At 46.1% G+C, this 16,779-nt stretch overlaps 1 protein-coding gene across 1 annotated transcript in view; it reads right to left on the minus strand.

Annotated features, from left to right (window-relative positions):
- Positions 1-1,540: 1,540 nt before the first annotated feature.
- Positions 1,541-16,779, minus strand: part of GRIA3 (glutamate ionotropic receptor AMPA type subunit 3) — a 282,865-nt gene continuing 267,626 nt past the window's right edge. The window contains exons 14-16 of the mRNA XM_040628391.1: positions 10,931-11,045; positions 8,115-8,362; positions 1,541-3,724 (exon numbers count right to left, since the gene is read on the minus strand). Coding sequence (XP_040484325.1) covers positions 8,117-8,362; positions 10,931-11,045 — 361 coding nt within the window. The 3' untranslated portion in view covers positions 1,541-3,724; positions 8,115-8,116. The remainder of the gene's footprint in view (positions 3,725-8,114; positions 8,363-10,930; positions 11,046-16,779) is intronic.

Genomic DNA, 16,779 nt, shown 5'->3' on the forward strand with positions numbered 1-16,779 from the left:
CGTTAAAATAGAAATCTATTATTTCGAAAGATCCAGGGGCATCATTTGGTGCTTGAACCGATTTTATCAGACTCCCCGCGCCCCCGCCGCCAGGGAACCATCACTCCAATCTGGTCACTGAATCTGTTCCCTGGGGACTCCATTCTCTGCCGGTGGGACTGCTGTGGTGTCCTAACCGAAGACAAGGAAAGCAGCTGAAGGGTCATAAAGCATGATGGTTGGCCAGCCCATCGCCATTTCTGAAGACGGTGAAGATGGGGGTAATCTGCTGAGGCCAAGTAATCGAACCTCGGTGTGTTTACATCAGCCTACACTTGAGAATCTTCTGAGAGCTTTCCTTTCCCACTCAGTTTTCTGTCTCCAACGCCTCGTGTTCCCTGTTCCAAACTCCGCGACCCCCGAGAGCTTCCTTCGTTTCTCTCTCTAGCGTCTCAACTGCCCTTTTCTCCTTCCTGGCTCAGCTGCAAGTGATCCCTTCCTTCCCTCCTAACATTATCCCCTGTTTTCTTTGGGGATCAGAATATAAAACCGGCCTATACATAAATACTTGCTGTATGTATTGGATAAAACCGTATTCCATGTTCAGAATCCAAAAATCAGACTAGATCTGTGGCTTTTCCTTTCTCTCTCAGAACTAGTGTAAAATCAGGGGCGCCTGGGCGGCACAGCGGTTAAGCGTCTGCCTTCAGCTCAGGGCGTGATCCTGGCGTTCTGGGATCGAGCCCCACATCAGGCTCCTCCGCTGGGAGCCTGCTTCTTCCTCTCCCACTCCCCCTGCTTGTGTTCCCTCTCTCGCTGGCTGTCTCTCTCTCTGTCAAATAAATAAATAAATAAAGTCTTTAAAAAAAAAAGAACTAGTGTAAAATCAGTACAGTCCTGAATTCATTACTTTTCTCTGCACTCTAGATCAGTGATCCTGGGTGGAAAGAATGTTTTTTTCCAATGCAATGTGAAGTTACTCTCAGGCATTCAGACAGCCAGTTACCTAAGAGCGCCAGGACACATACTTTGTGATGACGGGGGCAAGCATTTGGTAGTGTTGCTGAAGAACGTCAACCCTTAGTTGGGCACTTTGCTGGGAGCTCAGAGCTGGAGATGGGAGGATGCGAGACCAAGGTTAAGGTCAAAGCCTCTGAGGAGAGGGTCCCAAAGGGTGGAGGAGACAAAGAATAGGAATGGAAGGCCCTGAAGTCAAACTTTCCCTATCAATGAAGTCCTGCTTCTTGCTGCTTGTAGCCCCCGTCTCACTGTTGGCGATCCCGACAAACCTAACCTCAGGTCCAGGTGGCACACTGTTCTTTAGTTCAAGGGCTCTGAGCCTGACTGTGTGTGGTTGCATCTGAGTGTAGGCTGGGGGCGGTGTCATCCTTTACGAGAATCGCTAGCAAGGTGACTGTGACATCATTGGCAAAGCTTCCAGTGGGGAGTAGATTAGTGAACAATAATGTCTTGGCACCTGCATCTGAGTAAATTTTAAACAGTCAAAGCACAGACATGGAATTCTTTCTTTACAATTTTATTTACAAAATGTATTAAAACTTTGTACAATACCTCATGGCAATGAGGCTCCGTAATTTATGCCCACACATGCAATTTACGCTTTTACGGCCATTAGTTTGCTTGGCAATTTTTCTGTTCACTGAAGTACAGCTTTAACAACGAAAAGAAAAGAATCGGAAAAAAAATCCTCAAGTGACTACCGCCAAACTCCCATAGCTTGAAGTTAGTAGCAGAAATTTGAAGCAATCAATGTTTTTTTTTTAACATGCAAGTTTTTAAAAAATAACAAACCAATTTACCCGCCTCTTCATTCCCAGTGAAGTTTCCTCTGAAAAACTGATTTGACTCAATAAACATACATTTCTCTTTATACAGTGCCTATGAAAACATTTGTGTGTAGGTCGGTTGGTTCGTTTTCTACAACTTCACATTTGCACGGCGTTGGCTTCCTGCTCTGGACATCATAGCATTCAGAATTTGAAAATCACAGGTTCATGAAAACAAAACGGAACAAAAACACAACAGCTTTCTTTTTGTTTGTTCAATACCATTTAAAATTTGACAGGTGAGTTATTCGCTGATGACACAATTTTTGGAATGAAAGTTTATATTACACTTTTCTGGAAACGTTTCATTGGAACGAGACTTCTTCCTTCCTTTTCTGAAGACAAGAGCAAATGGGCAGCGAGTCGGCTAAGCATCTAAAGGTCACACTTGGGAAATGAATTCGAGCTCCTAGTTTTTACAGTCTGGAAACTTCCCAATGCACGTCACCGATGAGAGCAAACTACTGAACTACAGAAAGCATACGTCATTATATAGGAGGTAATTAGTGAGCGGAGACTATTTCCTCTGACTGTTCTGATAATGCCAACGGCAGGTACGCAATTAGTTACTTGATAGCCCGTGGAGCAGTGGAGCGATCTTCCGAGAGAGCCAGTGGAGACTGCTCCGAGCAAGGGCCTAGGAGTGATGCTGAGGCCCTTGGTTTAGCAGTAGGTTTGGGAATGCATTTTAGTCTTTGCAAACTAGAAAAGGACACATGCAGTCTGACGGAGAGCCACGGGCAGTAATGGGCAACAGCGGGGAAGACAGACCTAGCAAGAGTCAAGTCGGACTGAGAACTGTGGTCTGAGCCCCCTGGCCCACCTGGCGACGCGGTCCTGTCTCCGAGGCGTACACTTGAAAGGCATACTTAGCGGAGAAAGCAGAGCTAAACACAGTGTTGTTTCTGAGAAAGATACTCTAAACACATTTGGGAGTGTAGGCAGCATTTCCCTCACCTCAATGCGAAACACTCAGCTATATTGACTTAAAATGCACACTGAAGCAAGAAAAACAGATCTGTGAGCTGCAATTCCAGGCTTCTTGGAGAGCCCCGGGAACCGTTTTAGGAAAGCACCGAGAGGGTTTGCCTGATAGTGCCCCGTCCCTTGCTACACCACAAGCCAATTTCGAAAGCTCTGTTAATCCCTTCACCGAGGGGGAAGTTATCAAAGCATTTTCACAAAACCATTTCAAGAACACAGAGAAGTCACGGTTTAGTCCCTTTTCCAAAGTGTTTGAATTTTCTTAAGTGTCGCATTTACATTCTAAAGATATACACATTTCAGCAACGTTGAAAGGAAAGAGGGTGCACAGAACATCACTACCAACAGGAACTACCAAAAACATCTGGTCAGCAGATCCTAGGAGAAATGCCAGTCTGTCCTCCCAAACACAGGGAGTCAGAGATTTTTTTTCTTTTTTAAATCAGGAGGAATTAATTATTTTAGCTGAGATGGGCCTGTTTGCTGAACTCGAATTTAAAATTGTGTGTGTGTGCGCGTGTGCATGTGTGTGTGTGTGTGTGTTAAAGAACGTGGTGTTTGTATACTGAGCAGTGGTATCAAAGAATGGCTTTTGTCGAATTGACTTTTTTTAAATAAGATTTGTTTTCGCATATTGGAATCTTGCATGTCTATTTTTTTGTTGGTTTTATTTTAATTTTTTCTCAAGCAAAGCAAAAAGATTTCAATGATGGTTTGCATTGTCGTGAGTCTCAGAGTGTTCCATAAGGCACTGAAGGAAAAAAACATCAGTTTTTCCTATTGAAAGGTCATTGCACCATCAGCAATATTCGTGTCACGCCCGACACCAAGGAGAGTGAAATCTGGCTCCGGATCCTTGAAGCAGCCACGTTTTCGGTGATTCCTCTCATCACATGCCGCCAGTGGGACAGGATCTGCAAAGGCAAGGGGGAAACTTTCATGTGAACGGGCTTTCTCTTAGGAATTGCCACATTTCTTACGGCTCAGCCTATCTTGGATGCGAACCATGAATGTTTTCCCAAACTGGCATCTCTGGGGCTGCACCCGTTTTGACTGGCTTTAGGCAACAAGTCTGCTTAAATTCTCTCGCCCGATGCAAATGCTTTGCAATAGGTTAACTGAGGTTCCTTCTCTACTGTGCCTTGTACTAAGGAATCTACAGATGTCGCGTGAAGTCTAACTCCAGGCACATCACTTAGGATGCGGGTAGACTAGGAAGTCTTGGTAGCATTTATATAGAGATATTCAGGACGGCTACCCTGCAGGCTGTATTCTGATTGCAGAACCTGTGACAGGGGACTGTTTACCTAAGACAGAGGATAACCAGGGTTCTGTGTGGCTTGCTCGATTGAAATCCATTTGACTGCGAGAAGAAAAGTTGCCGTTCGTGCTGGAAAGGGGACGGCTTGTCCTTCTTAATACCTACAACCTTGGTTATTCTAATCTGAAAGTAGCACACGGGCTTTAAAGGGGAAGCACATTCCAGGAAGAGGTCCGAACGGTGGTACCCATGGAGGTGCTTGGCATCCACGGGGTCTTTGCCGGGACGTTAGAGGCCTGGCTGGGGTGCCGTGGCTGCGCTAGTCCAGGCTTTCATTTGCCCCCGACGCTGAAGCCTGCAGCACACTTTCCTGCCCCCCCTTCAAGCTCATACCCCTCTCTTCTGGCCTCTCCCTCTATACCAAGGGAACCCTTGTTTTTCTCCTGAGCCAACAATTTCCCCAGCAAGAATATAGATGCATGGGCTGCAGAAGCAGCATTGATCATTTTGAAAATGGGCCGCATGAGCCAAGTTCATGTTTTCTGGGAAGACGAAACGGAACCGTCTTAGAGGAAAAATGGAAACCTTTTCCCTTCACCTCAGGCATCTTGAGGTCTTGAAAATGAGAAGCATTTCAACAATACCGTTGAAGAAACCAAAGAAGCTAGAAGTAGTTCTTGATGGCAGTGGGGAAGTTGGGAAGAATCTCTTAAGACAGTTAGCAGAGCCACCCCTAGGCGCAGTGAACCTGGAACACTCGGCGGTCGGTCACCTGCCGAGGCATGCTTGGGAGCCACCGTTCCAGTAGCTGGGCAGTAACCCAGAGAGGCAGCAGGTGGTCGGGAGGCTGGCTGCTCCCTAGCGGGTGCTGGACCTGAGACCAAGACACGTGTTTCCTCAAGGCTGATAGCCCTGACTAATCGCACCCACACAGCAGGAGAGCTGACTCCCTCTTCTTTCAAGGATGCTCTTTATTAACCAGGTTTCACTTGGACCATATATTTGCAGGTGATTTGCCCTGGGGTCAGTTTTCCTGAAGAATTACTGGTATCCCAAACTCCTAAGGTTGGCTCTGATAATTAGCAATAAAAGTAAAATCTCAGGGTGCCTCTTGATCTCTGTGCCCCTGCATAGGCCATGACAGATCTGGGCCGATTCAGAGAACCGGAAGCCTAATAACTAGGTAACAAATGAGAAGTCATTAGGAGATCTTCCAGAACTTCGTGGCAATTAAAAGATGAATGGATAAAGGGCTCACCCTTCACGTAACCAGCCTTACGTGACCAAACTGGCTGAGAACAGCAGGGTGGCTTCTGTTTCCTGCTCAGCTTGCTTTGTGCCTCTTGGCCTGATACACGGAAGGATTTTTCTGGCATCCTCTGAGGCTTTTCCTTCTTGTCTGGAGACTTCACATAGACTCAGAGGACAGATTTGTTTGCCGAGGCTTTCCCCAGCTTTTCTTTTCATCCCAGGCTAGTTGCCAAACTGCTAGCGAACTGGGCCGTAACCACATCGGCACTGATGTCTATTAAAATGTGATTGTTGCCTCATTTAGCCTGAAGTTCGCCTCACAAAATGGATCAACCACGATGAGTAAAGGAAAGCCAGGGAGCCAGGAGCTGTGGTGACTTCATTTCCACCTGAGGCCTGCCACATTCGGCCCCGAGGCTTGCTGATCCCAGCTTTTTCTTTTTTTCCCTTCCTCTCTTTCTCTCTCTTTCTCTTTCTGTCCTTCCCCCTCTGCCCTTCCCTCTCTCATTCCCTCCCTCTGTCCCTCCATCTTTCCTTTCCTCCCTTAAGTTACATGCCCTGAGATCATTTTCTCTAGAATCTTACTACTGCCCGGACCCGCCGCAGCAACACGGCCTGGAAGGCTGTGAGAAATGAAGAGTCTCAGGTGGCACCCCAGACCTGCTGAACCGGAAGCTGCATTTTTATAAGTTCCCACGTGATCCGCAACGTCCACTGACGTTTGAGAAGCACAGTTCTGGGGCTTTAACGAGACGCTGAGGCTGTAGTAGTGGAAGAGTAGAGACATAGGTTCCCGGATGGAATGGCTGATAGTAAAGAGGGTCTGGAGGCTGTGTGACCCTGGGTCCTGATACCTGTCTCACAAAGATGCTTTTGGGGGAAAGCAGGAGAGTTTGACTCTACAGCCTCACGTGCAGTACGTCAGAAGTGAGGCATATGCCTTTTTTGGTAAACAAGTGGGACACAGACTTAGGATCTGCTTTCCGTTTGACGGGATCCCGTAGGGATTTCAAGGTTCCTGGAGGCCACCAGGCCATGGACGGTTAGAGGCGGAATGGTTTAGCAGAGAGAATCCAGCTCCAGGAGGAAGGAGGGCTGGGCTCTAGTCCCAGAATGGCCACTGCCTAGTTGTGTTGCCTTGAGCAAGTCACTCGGCGTGACTGGGTCTTAGCTACCTGAAAGGGAAAACACTTTGCGACCCATTACCTCAAATGAGGCAATAGATGTGAGAGCACTTGGAAAACTGTTAAGCCGATTTCAGATGTATTCTTTTTTTGGATGCCAGTATTTCAGAATTTGGGATAATTAAGGTAAGCTGAAATCACCCATGTTCTCTGCTCTGAAAAAGCAAATCGTGTGCCCCGAATTGTAATGGGCGTATATAACCTACTCAAGAGTAAAATATCGTAAGCTCACTGGCACGTGAAACGCTTGCACGCCAACAGTGCTAATTACAGATGGAACTATGTATTGTACATTCAGCAATGCAATGGGAACACTCGGTGAAGGGTTAGTTCATGTTGTGGCAAAGGGTTGCAGTCTGCAGCAGGAGAGAACAACCAGCAACTTCACCAAACAAGGTAATACTTCCCATGGTGAAGACACATGATTTATGTGCATGAAATATTATTTAAAAGGGGGCCAAATTTAGTTCCACAATGTGAAATACAAGGAGATCAAAATGCAAATACTGCATTTGTAGAAACTCGAGTGCATTCAAGGAATTTGTATGGACTGTGACTCAGGAGGTCAAACATCTCCCACCTAGAATGAGGGCTGTGAAGTTGCTAGTTGTTCTGTTCCCCTTCAGATAGGTGTTAGCGATGACAGATGCACTTGAACGTAACAAGACTATATTTTTTGAAACACCTCCAGAACAGACAGATTAGCCCACTGCAAGCTTGCCTTTGAACACGTCTGAGCTATTGGTTGGGGTAGGGGTGGGGGTGGCTGTAGCTGCTGGAGTCAAGGTGGCATCAGTTAGGTTCATCTAAGTATGGACTTGGGGCAGCCAACAGCAGGGAGCCCAGCCTGTTCTATGGGAGACACTTACCTGAATATCAGTTCCAAGAAAGGGACAACAAAGGAACTCAAAGATTAAAGAAATGGTCCTGGGCTTAGGCTTACGAGAACCACCGCACCCTTACAGAAGCACTGCATTTGTCCAGGTGGCAGTGCCCCACTCTTATTCCTCACTCTACCATCGGTTCCAGAGCCTCTGCTTTCTCTAGAACTGCACTGTCCAATATGGCAGCCACATGCGACCACTGAACACTCGACAGGTGGCTAGTACAAGTTGAGATGTAGCAAAAGTATAAAATACACCCCAGATTTCTAAGACGTAGCATGTAGAAAATAACGTAAACTATCTCATTCACTTTTGATATTGAGAACATGTTGAAATGAGATCTTGGATATATTAAGTTAAAGAAAATGTAGCATTAAATTAATTTCACTTGTGTTACTTTTAAAAGTGTGGTGACTAGGTCACTTCAGATCACACATTTGGTTCACATATGCGGCTCGCAAACATTCCCATTGAACAGCGCTGCTCTAGAGAATTTCTTCTCCTTTTGGGTCACACCACAGTACGATTACGACGGTGCTATTAGAAAAGCAGCGCTGCCCGACAAGAAAGCGCAACCATTGTTCTCAAAGAATCAAATGGTTGCAAATAGACAATACTTGAAACAAGAAACCGAAGTGAAAAAACAAAGAGAGAGAAAGAAAAAGAGAGAGAGACTAACATACAGTAAGGTAAGGCTGATTAGTTTACTAGACCTTGACCGTACCCCTAGATCTTAACACTCTCTGTTCCATACACGTTGTAGCCTTCTCTGTATGTAGCGTAATTTTGAGTGTTGGTGGCAGGAGCAGGCTTAAAGTTTTGGGTGTTCTTTGTGAGTTTCATGCGTTTGGACTCTGCCCGTGATTTGTAACAGAATTCTATCAAAGCCACCATCATGGCCAGCCCCAGACCTCCGACAAGTATATAGAAAACGCCTGCCACATTGCTCAGGCTGAGAGCGCTCGTCTTGTCCTAAGAGAAATGAACAACGCGATTAGTTCTTGGGGAAAACACAAGCAATGGGACATCATAATACATGACAACAATATAGGATAGTTCTAAGTTGTAAAATAACTAAACATTGATGTAAGTAAGTGTTATGACTCGACTCTGGCAACTGGCTGATATTTCACAATGGCTGGCGAGATGGAGGATTGTGCTTCTGTCGACAGTTGTGGTCCACACCTAGCTGTTCATTGACTTTGACTCCTTAATTCCTTTGGTACCTCAAAATGGTGTCAACGACGAAATAAAACAGTGCTAGGCCATGGGGAGCAGAAGTGTAAACACAAGCACAATTCATTCCTCTGCAAGCCTCAAAGCGTCATTTGCCAGAGTTGAGCTGTGACATAATCTCTAGAAATGTAACACTCTTTTCATTTGGGAACTTGAAGCACTCTTTCCCCTCTCTGGCCCGCAACACCCCTTTCTCCCTTGTTCTCCCTGGGACAAACTTGTCAACAACTTGTCTGTAAGATACCAGGTGAGAATATTAGAAGTTCCTGATATTCTTATCTGGGGAGTTACTTGGCGAGGGTTTGTTTAAAAGGGATTAACTCTCCCCTTTCCCATGGTGGCTGAGAGAGCGCTCCCTTCGGGACTGGTTGCTGAGTTCGCATCCTCAGGGCAGCAAGTCTTTGTGCCACTGGCACAAGGGCACAGCACAAAGAACTGGCTCCCTTCCATCTTCTGAGAGTTTAAGGAAAACTGTCAGGAGGACCCACTGGGTCCTGAATTGGCTCCATACAAATCAGAAAGCTTTTCTAGGAGGCTGATGATTAAAAAAAAATCCAGCTCATTTTTAGCTTTATTCCAGGGAATGTAGCGAATAATTAAAAAAAAAAATACTACGCTTCTCTGTTTTCTATTTAAAATGGGGGGGGGGATTGAGGAAGCCGGTCAGTGACTTTCAGGTCAAACTGTGCAAATCTGACTATCTGCCTGTATGGAAAAGCAAAAACTGAACTGCTGAACAATGGAAAGAAAAAGGTTGGTGTCTTGAGCCCTACCTTGAGCTAGGGCACACCAGGTGCCCGGAGCCTTTCTTTGAAAAAAAATAAAATAAAATAGCATTTTGTAGTCTTTTTAGAGGGAATGTAACCATTTTGCTGCTGAATGCCATTGAATAGAATACCCAAATTGTTCCATCAGTGACTTGACTATCTCATTGACATGGCAACACAGCCACAGCTGACCCTCAATGCTGTGGCTCATCCAGTCCTGATATCACTGAAAGGATTAAATGGGGAGATGATAGGGCCATGTCCTGATTCTATTGGGATAGGAGCCAGCGGTATACTTGTTTACTTGAATAAGAAGGCCAATTGGAATTGCATTGCATGGTTGGGGAGGGGGGTATGTGCGAGCCTCCTGTCTACAACAACCTTGCAAATAGTCACTCTTCTAGGGCGAATGACAGGTAACTAGAGAAATGGGAGTTTCTGTCGCTTATGAAACAATGGATCATTTCCTTAAGGAGGCTGGCCAGGCTCTCTGCAGGGATGCTCCACAGCCCACTAGACGGACCAGCCCTGGCAGCCCTCCCTCTGCCGTGCCGTTGCTCTGTGGAGGCGGCATTTGATGGGGGGAAAAGTGTCCTTGCATGTAACCTGCTTTACGTCGTAGCAACAAGAACAGTTTCCAGTTCCACGTATTTAAGTTTCACAGAATTCCCTGTCGTGGGATGTGGAAAACCAGTAGCAAAATGGTTCACTGCACAGGGGAAATGAGTGGCATTTCATGAGATGAATTAACTGATACCACAATATTAGTTCAAAAAAAGGCAAGGCAAAAATTGAAACTAAAAAGAACTTTCTTAGGGGAGCAAAGGGGGGCAGGAAGGAGGCGGGGAAGAGTGTTTCATGCTTATCAATGTGATGTCATCCTGAGAATGTATACTCTTAAGGAGCATGCGACTCAATTTCCAAAAGACTACGTACAGAGATTCAAATGACACCTTTGCAAGAGAGAAGTGTGACAGACTTAAAATTAGAGATCCAAATAGATGCTGAACTCAATCGACAGCAGCTGGGAGAAGGCTAATCGTTCTGCTTACAGAGACCAGTCTTTGTTATTTATTTCTTTGTTTTCACATGGGATCAACATCACGTAGGAATAACCGAAGGTATTTACAACTACAAAGTCTCTGACACTGTAAGAGGTTAAGAGAAAGTACTGTCACAACTGGATCTTTTTTTTTTTCTGGTTGCGGTTGTTGTTAGGTTTTCTCTTTGAACTTTCGAAATGTGAGATACAGTAAAACCCCCTTATAACACAGCTCAGTCTTTTCACAGCTTTGGAAGCGCGGTGGGCCGGTTTGCGTTCCTCTGTCAACACTAGCTCGGTCTGGTCAAGGTCAACGGTTGATGCCCTGCGGCAGGTCTCCGCCCAGCGGGGGGCCGCCCGCCTCGTGCCTTTCGCGCTGGTGTTATAAAGGGGTCCCACTGTGTCGGGGGGGGGGTGTGTGTGTTGGGAAGGAAAGCCGTTTTGGGGTAGAAAATCAACAGTGGTTCAAAATGTGATTGCTAATCAGCGACTGACCTTACTCCCGGAGTCCTTGGCTCCGCACTCCCCCTTATCGTACCACCATTTGTTTTTCAGCTTGTCTAAGATGCCTTGTTCACTGAGTTTCAATACTGCAAGGTTTACAGGCGTTCTTCACGTGGGAAATAACATAAATAACATTATATTATGTTATTTTATGTTATTCAAGCTTCAAACTACTTTAAAACTATAGAAAGCGATAAAGCAGGGGGCCCTGGCCACAGAGTAATTTTAGAACACTGCAGGCAACCTGAGCATTACCTTAAAAAGTTAACACTACAGCAACGCTATATTTACCAGGGCCTGCCCATATCGCTTTGAGTAATCGGCACACACTGTTAAATAATGAGGATAGAAAAACAGGCACTCCTCGGATAGGCTATGTGTGGTGGGGAGGAGGGCTCCCCTCAAGTGACAATCGTCCTGCGGCAGCTCGCGGTAGCTTTGGGGCGGAAGTGTGTTAGGTTTGATCTAACAGGGTGTCTTGTTGTACTTCCAGACAGACAGCAAGCTCTACGGAGGAGGGGGGAGGGGCGGGGCCAGAAGGGGAAGCGGCTCCGCACCGGGAACGAGACAAAAGGATGAATCGGAACAGAAGAGAAAGTAGATTCTACGTGCACAACGTGCCTTCTGATTAGTCGTCTTTTATCACGCAAATCTGTTGCCCCGATGAAACTGATCTCAGAAAGCACCGTCCTACAGATCTGTCTTCATTCCACAAACTGAATTCTTACGCACGTCCTGCTCTTAGGATTGAGGGTAGAACGCAGACCTCTGAGTTGCGGCTGAGAGGGGTTTCAACAACGAGAGAACCGGCCTGGGGCTTGTTTCTGTTACTGACCGGATGTCGGCGGTCAACTCAGATGACCAGAGGGTGAACCAGATTGTTTAAAAATTGATTATTAATATGGCGTGATCTAAAATGGCAAACGGATTCTGCCACAGTGGGTAGTACGGCAGAGAAGCAGTTTAGGTAAGCTGTTCTCCTAAGATAAGACGTCCTGACTCCTACAGCCCCGGGAGGTCAGGCCGTTGCTCCCTAGCCCTCGGCCTCTTAAAGCATCGGGCCTGCGGTCCGAGCCACTGGGCAGACACGGGAAACCCTGCTGGTCTCAGGTTAGGAGTTCCTCCCTAAGAAATTTCTTCAGCTGTAAAAATAGGAATAGACCTTTACCCTGTCGTCTTTCTCGAGCTAATGAATTTTAAGTAAAGTATCTCTCATAACTTCAGATAAAAAATGCATTATATTTAGAGGGTGGCATAATTCTATGACGAGGCGATAGACCACTGCGGGTTCAGAGGCACATGAACGATATTGTGAATGCTAGCGCCTGTGATGCTGGACGCCACCCATTCCCACCTTTCTGTTGCTATGAACATGCCATCGAATTGCTTAGCTTATTTGGGGTAAGTTGGACCCACCAACATATCCAGTCATTGAGAAGACTTCCTGTAGTCCCAGAGATGTGGCCTCTATCAGACCAAGTCCCCAAAGCCTATTTCCTTTCTCTCCCCCTTTGCCGTTGAGAGCAGAGGGACCATCTCATCCTGCGATATTCTGAGAAATGTACCATCATTTAAAAATAATATGCAATTTCAGAGTACTTGAGATTTGAAAAACTATAAACCTTCAGTGTCAGGGAGGTGACACTTTCTCGGTTGGCGCCGGGCTTGGCAGCCAGAATTATCTGCGTTTTGTATCTCACCAGGAAATTGAGGTCCTTTTATACTTCAAACCAGTTCCTTCAATCATTGCTCAGAAACTTAGCCTTCTCGAATGCCAACAGGATTGGCTTGGGATGCAGGGCAACAACAGATACTCAAAACTTGGAGCCTCTTTCAGATATTATTGGCAGTGAAAGTTCAGGCTTAGACTTTCAGTTTCACTTATGGGTTTATTTTTAAAGATTTTCTTTTTGAGTAATCTCTACACCCAACGTGGGGCTTGAATCTTGAGCTTACAACCCCGAGATCCAGAGTTGTGTGCTCTGCCGACTGAGCCAGTAAGGCACCCCAAGTCTAAGATTTTTAAAGGACAGACAGGCCATCTATGGCCCTGAGATCAGTGTTGGAAGTGCCTTCTCATCTGCTTCCCGCTGTCTGCTCCCCTTCTGTCTCTCCTTTCCCCTTATTAGTTTCGTTTTATCACCACCTCCCCCCCAGCACTGTGCCTTAAGGCAGATGCTGGCATCCAGGCCCCGATGGTGGGGGGCTGCTTCCCAATGGCACCTGGGTGCCCGATTCCATCAGGACCCCAGCAAAAAGTACAAAGCATTTTCTTTCTCCTTTCTGTGCTTCCCCCTTTCTTATTGCAAAGGGCGCGGTGTCCTCCCGCTGCTCTCTGACGAAGCCCTTACTGGTCCCTGTCCTCCCTCAAGGTCCTATGTTCTTCAGATGACTTCATTCAATTTCCTTAGGACAGAGACTCTTAGTGGCTCTCCAGAACGGAGCAGTCTGATGAAAGGCACTCCCACTATGGTCCAAATAGAGATCTCTCCCTAGAAAGCCCAGGTTTTGAAGAAGGTTGTCAACCATTAAGTGAGCTAGGTTGATAAGAGTGTTACATGTTAGTTTAGAACAATAATTATCAGAGTGTGGTCCAGGAACCCCTAGAGGATCCCCATGATCAAACCTATTTTTCTAATAATACTAAGACCTTCCTTTCCCTTCTCACTCTCATTGCCTCCTGCTGCACAGTGGAGTTTCCTGGAGGCTTCACAACACGTGATCTCGCAATAGGTTGAAGGAAAAAGCAGAAACAAGAATCCTATTCTCTTCTATGAAGCCAGATATTAAAGAGATTTGCAAACTCATAGGACAGTGCCACTCCTTACTAATTTTGTTTTGGAATACTGTAGTTAGTTTTCATAAAAAGTATGCTATTTATGTTAACATATGTTGGGTTTATTATTTTTAAAATAAATTAATGAATACATGCTTTTAAAACTCCATTTTAATTTCCGGTAAGGCAAATATTAGTAGATATATCACACATAAACAAAATCTCTTGGGAGTTCCCTATAATTTTGAAGTGTGTAAAGGGGTCTTGGGACAAAGAAAAGTTTGAGAAGCCCCGGTCTGGGAGCAGGGAAGGCTTTTCCTGTGCCGGGGCCTGTTCTAGGCCGCCACCATCCACTGTTGCCCAAACCCAGGCTCAGTATGTCAGCACTTTAGAATCCTATTTCTGACAAATGGCCTATCCCTGCCTGAGGCCATCCAGTGGCCTCCACAGAAAGGCTGGGCACTGCTCTCCACGTCTGTGGCCTCCGTGGTTACTGTGGAGGTTACCTTAATGCAGTGGTTCTCAATCAGGGGTACTTTTGGCCTCCAGGGGCTGTTCGGCAATGTCTAGAGTCACTTCTCATTGTCACAACTGGGTGGGGGGACACTGCAGGCATCTAGTGGGTAGAGGCCAGGGATGCTGCTAGACCCCCTACTGTGCACAGGCCAGCCCCCACCCCGAAGCCCCCAATGTCAAGTGGGCCGAGGTTGGGAAGCCCTGCCTCAGAGCATCCAGACCTCATCCGGTGCCCCAGGACTTTAGAGAAACCTGACAAATGATATACTTTTAGAAGTTTAGTCTTGATTGGGAAAAAAGAAATCACAGGGCTTATGAAATCTGGCAGGGAACCAATGTGCGTTTGGGAACTTCTAAATAAAAATGAAGGAGAAAAACAAACATTTCAAGCAGCAGCACAGCCAAGGAGCATAAAAGCTGTAATCAGAAATCACAGATAATGCCACTTAACAAGGTTAGGATAGCTGCCAAGAAAAGAAAATACTTTAAAGGCCTAAATCTCCTAGAACTGCTTGTTGCTGTGTGTGTTTGGGGGGGGGGGGGATGCACTCCTGAGATGGCAGAGAAAAACTGCCAGGATTTTCTTTCTTACTGTACCTTACTGGGTGTATTGCCCAGCTCAATCCAAATCAACTGAATGTATTGACACCCTCCCCCAACACACACACACACATACACACACACACACACACACACACACACACAGAGTTTGGGATTTTAAAGGAAGAGGAATGAGGTGGGCATTTGGTCATTTTAAATGTCACTTTCTCCACGAAGCCATTTATGCTCCCCACCTCTGTATTTTCTCCCCTCCTTATTATTTATACCCATGCCTCATAACTTGCACAGGACTGTGTGCTTTTCAAGTGCAGGGACCATGGCTTACATATTATTCTCTCAACAAATGCTGGTTGAACTCTCTTTTAGAGTTTTGCTTTTCAGCCTGGTATTTCACAAAATTATCACACTTCCTCTTATTGCTCAAATTGAACGATCACCCTAGGAAGGTAGATTTATGGTCTCTACTTTGTAAGTAAAGAAACCGAGGCACAGATCGGTTAGGCAACCTGCTCACGCCTGCACAGCAAACGAGGGGGCAGGCCAGAGGGCAAATGCTTATCTCTTCAACCCTGTACCGTGCGTTCTCCAATGGAACACACGGAAGCGTGGCAGTCCTCCTTATTTTTGTTCTTGTGCTTGGATGTTCATAATGAAGTTTGTCTTCAGGGACCACCGTACTGCAAATAACTATCACCCTAGCAAGGGCACGCTGGCAGCTGGGGCCTTCCACTGCGCAGCGGCAGCGTGTCCCCAGGGGAAGGCTTCAGAGCAATTACTGCAGGCCCTTGCCTGGTGCCTCAGAGAATTGTAAGTCAGAAATATTTATTGTACTCACCTCGGTAGAGAACAGAAAGAATTAAACAAACTAGGTCAGATTCCTGTCATGGAAATTAGTCAGGCGTTCTCCCCTCTGCCAGGCTTGGGAGGGCTCTGAGTACAGCCCTCCCAAGACAAGGGCAAGGGCCCAGAGGCCCAGAGGCCTAGGCAGAGAGCAGGAGAGCTATGTGAGGTAATTTCAGGGGGTCTGGGAGTGTGTCCGGTCTGAGAATATTTTCCTCCCGGGGACCTGAAATTCCATCCTGAGAATCGCACACCTTTAAGTTTGAGCAACAGTCCTTGTTAAAATACAAAGCTTCTTGGGGGAATGGGAGATGGGCCAGAGTAACTATTTACAAATCCCAACTCTCTGTTCCATTCTGTTTCAAAACTGTTCAGAGAGGAAGAGGGTAAAGCTCCCCCTAAGAAGAGATCCGTCCGCTGCACCCGAAGTCATAGAAACGCGCGTGGACTGGTGAGCGGATGGCAAGGGTTAAGGGCCGAGGTGAATTAGCCTCATTTGAAAGCGTGGGAAACTTTCCTGAGTGTAGGGAAAAGTCCTGGAGTGGCATCGATTTTTTTTTTTTAAATAGCGGTAGTAACGTAATTCATAATTCATAATGCTTTGAAAATGAGTTCTACTTTGGGGGGGAAAAAAAAACCCTGATACAGATTTTTGCTTATCTTGGCCATCCACACCTGGCAGGACCTCAGCTACAAAGGACGGTGCTCACGAATCCAAGGTATCCAGCCCTGGGTGGCGGGTGTCCAGGTTTCCAGCTCATTCCTGGCATGTGCCAGCCAGGTCAGTGTTATCTTAGTGATGGCTAGCGTTACACAGGGAAACAGTTTCAGGATAAGAAGACCGTTTTCTTTACTGTGAAAGTAGAAACTGTTTACTTAAAAAAAAAAAAAGCCCAAACTAAAATTTTTTATATATTTCAAAAGAAGAGTCAAATTTGTTTTTCAATTTTGAATTCAGGAAATACCCCAAAATAGGTAGTCTGGAGCCATGAACAAAGAACAGAGAAGTGTGGGGAGAGGCTGCGAGGGTGCCGAGTTTCCCCAGAGTGGGAAAGAAGACAAAATGGCCTAGTGAATTAATGACCACATTGATTCCTCCCAATGGTGATCCTGGAAGGGTTGATATAAAAATCTGTACTGTGGCCAT

The sequence above is a fragment of the Ursus maritimus genome, assembly GCF_017311325.1.
Source record: "Ursus maritimus isolate PB19 chromosome X unlocalized genomic scaffold, ASM1731132v1 scaffold_X1, whole genome shotgun sequence".
NCBI classification, from domain to species: domain Eukaryota; kingdom Metazoa; phylum Chordata; class Mammalia; order Carnivora; family Ursidae; genus Ursus; species Ursus maritimus.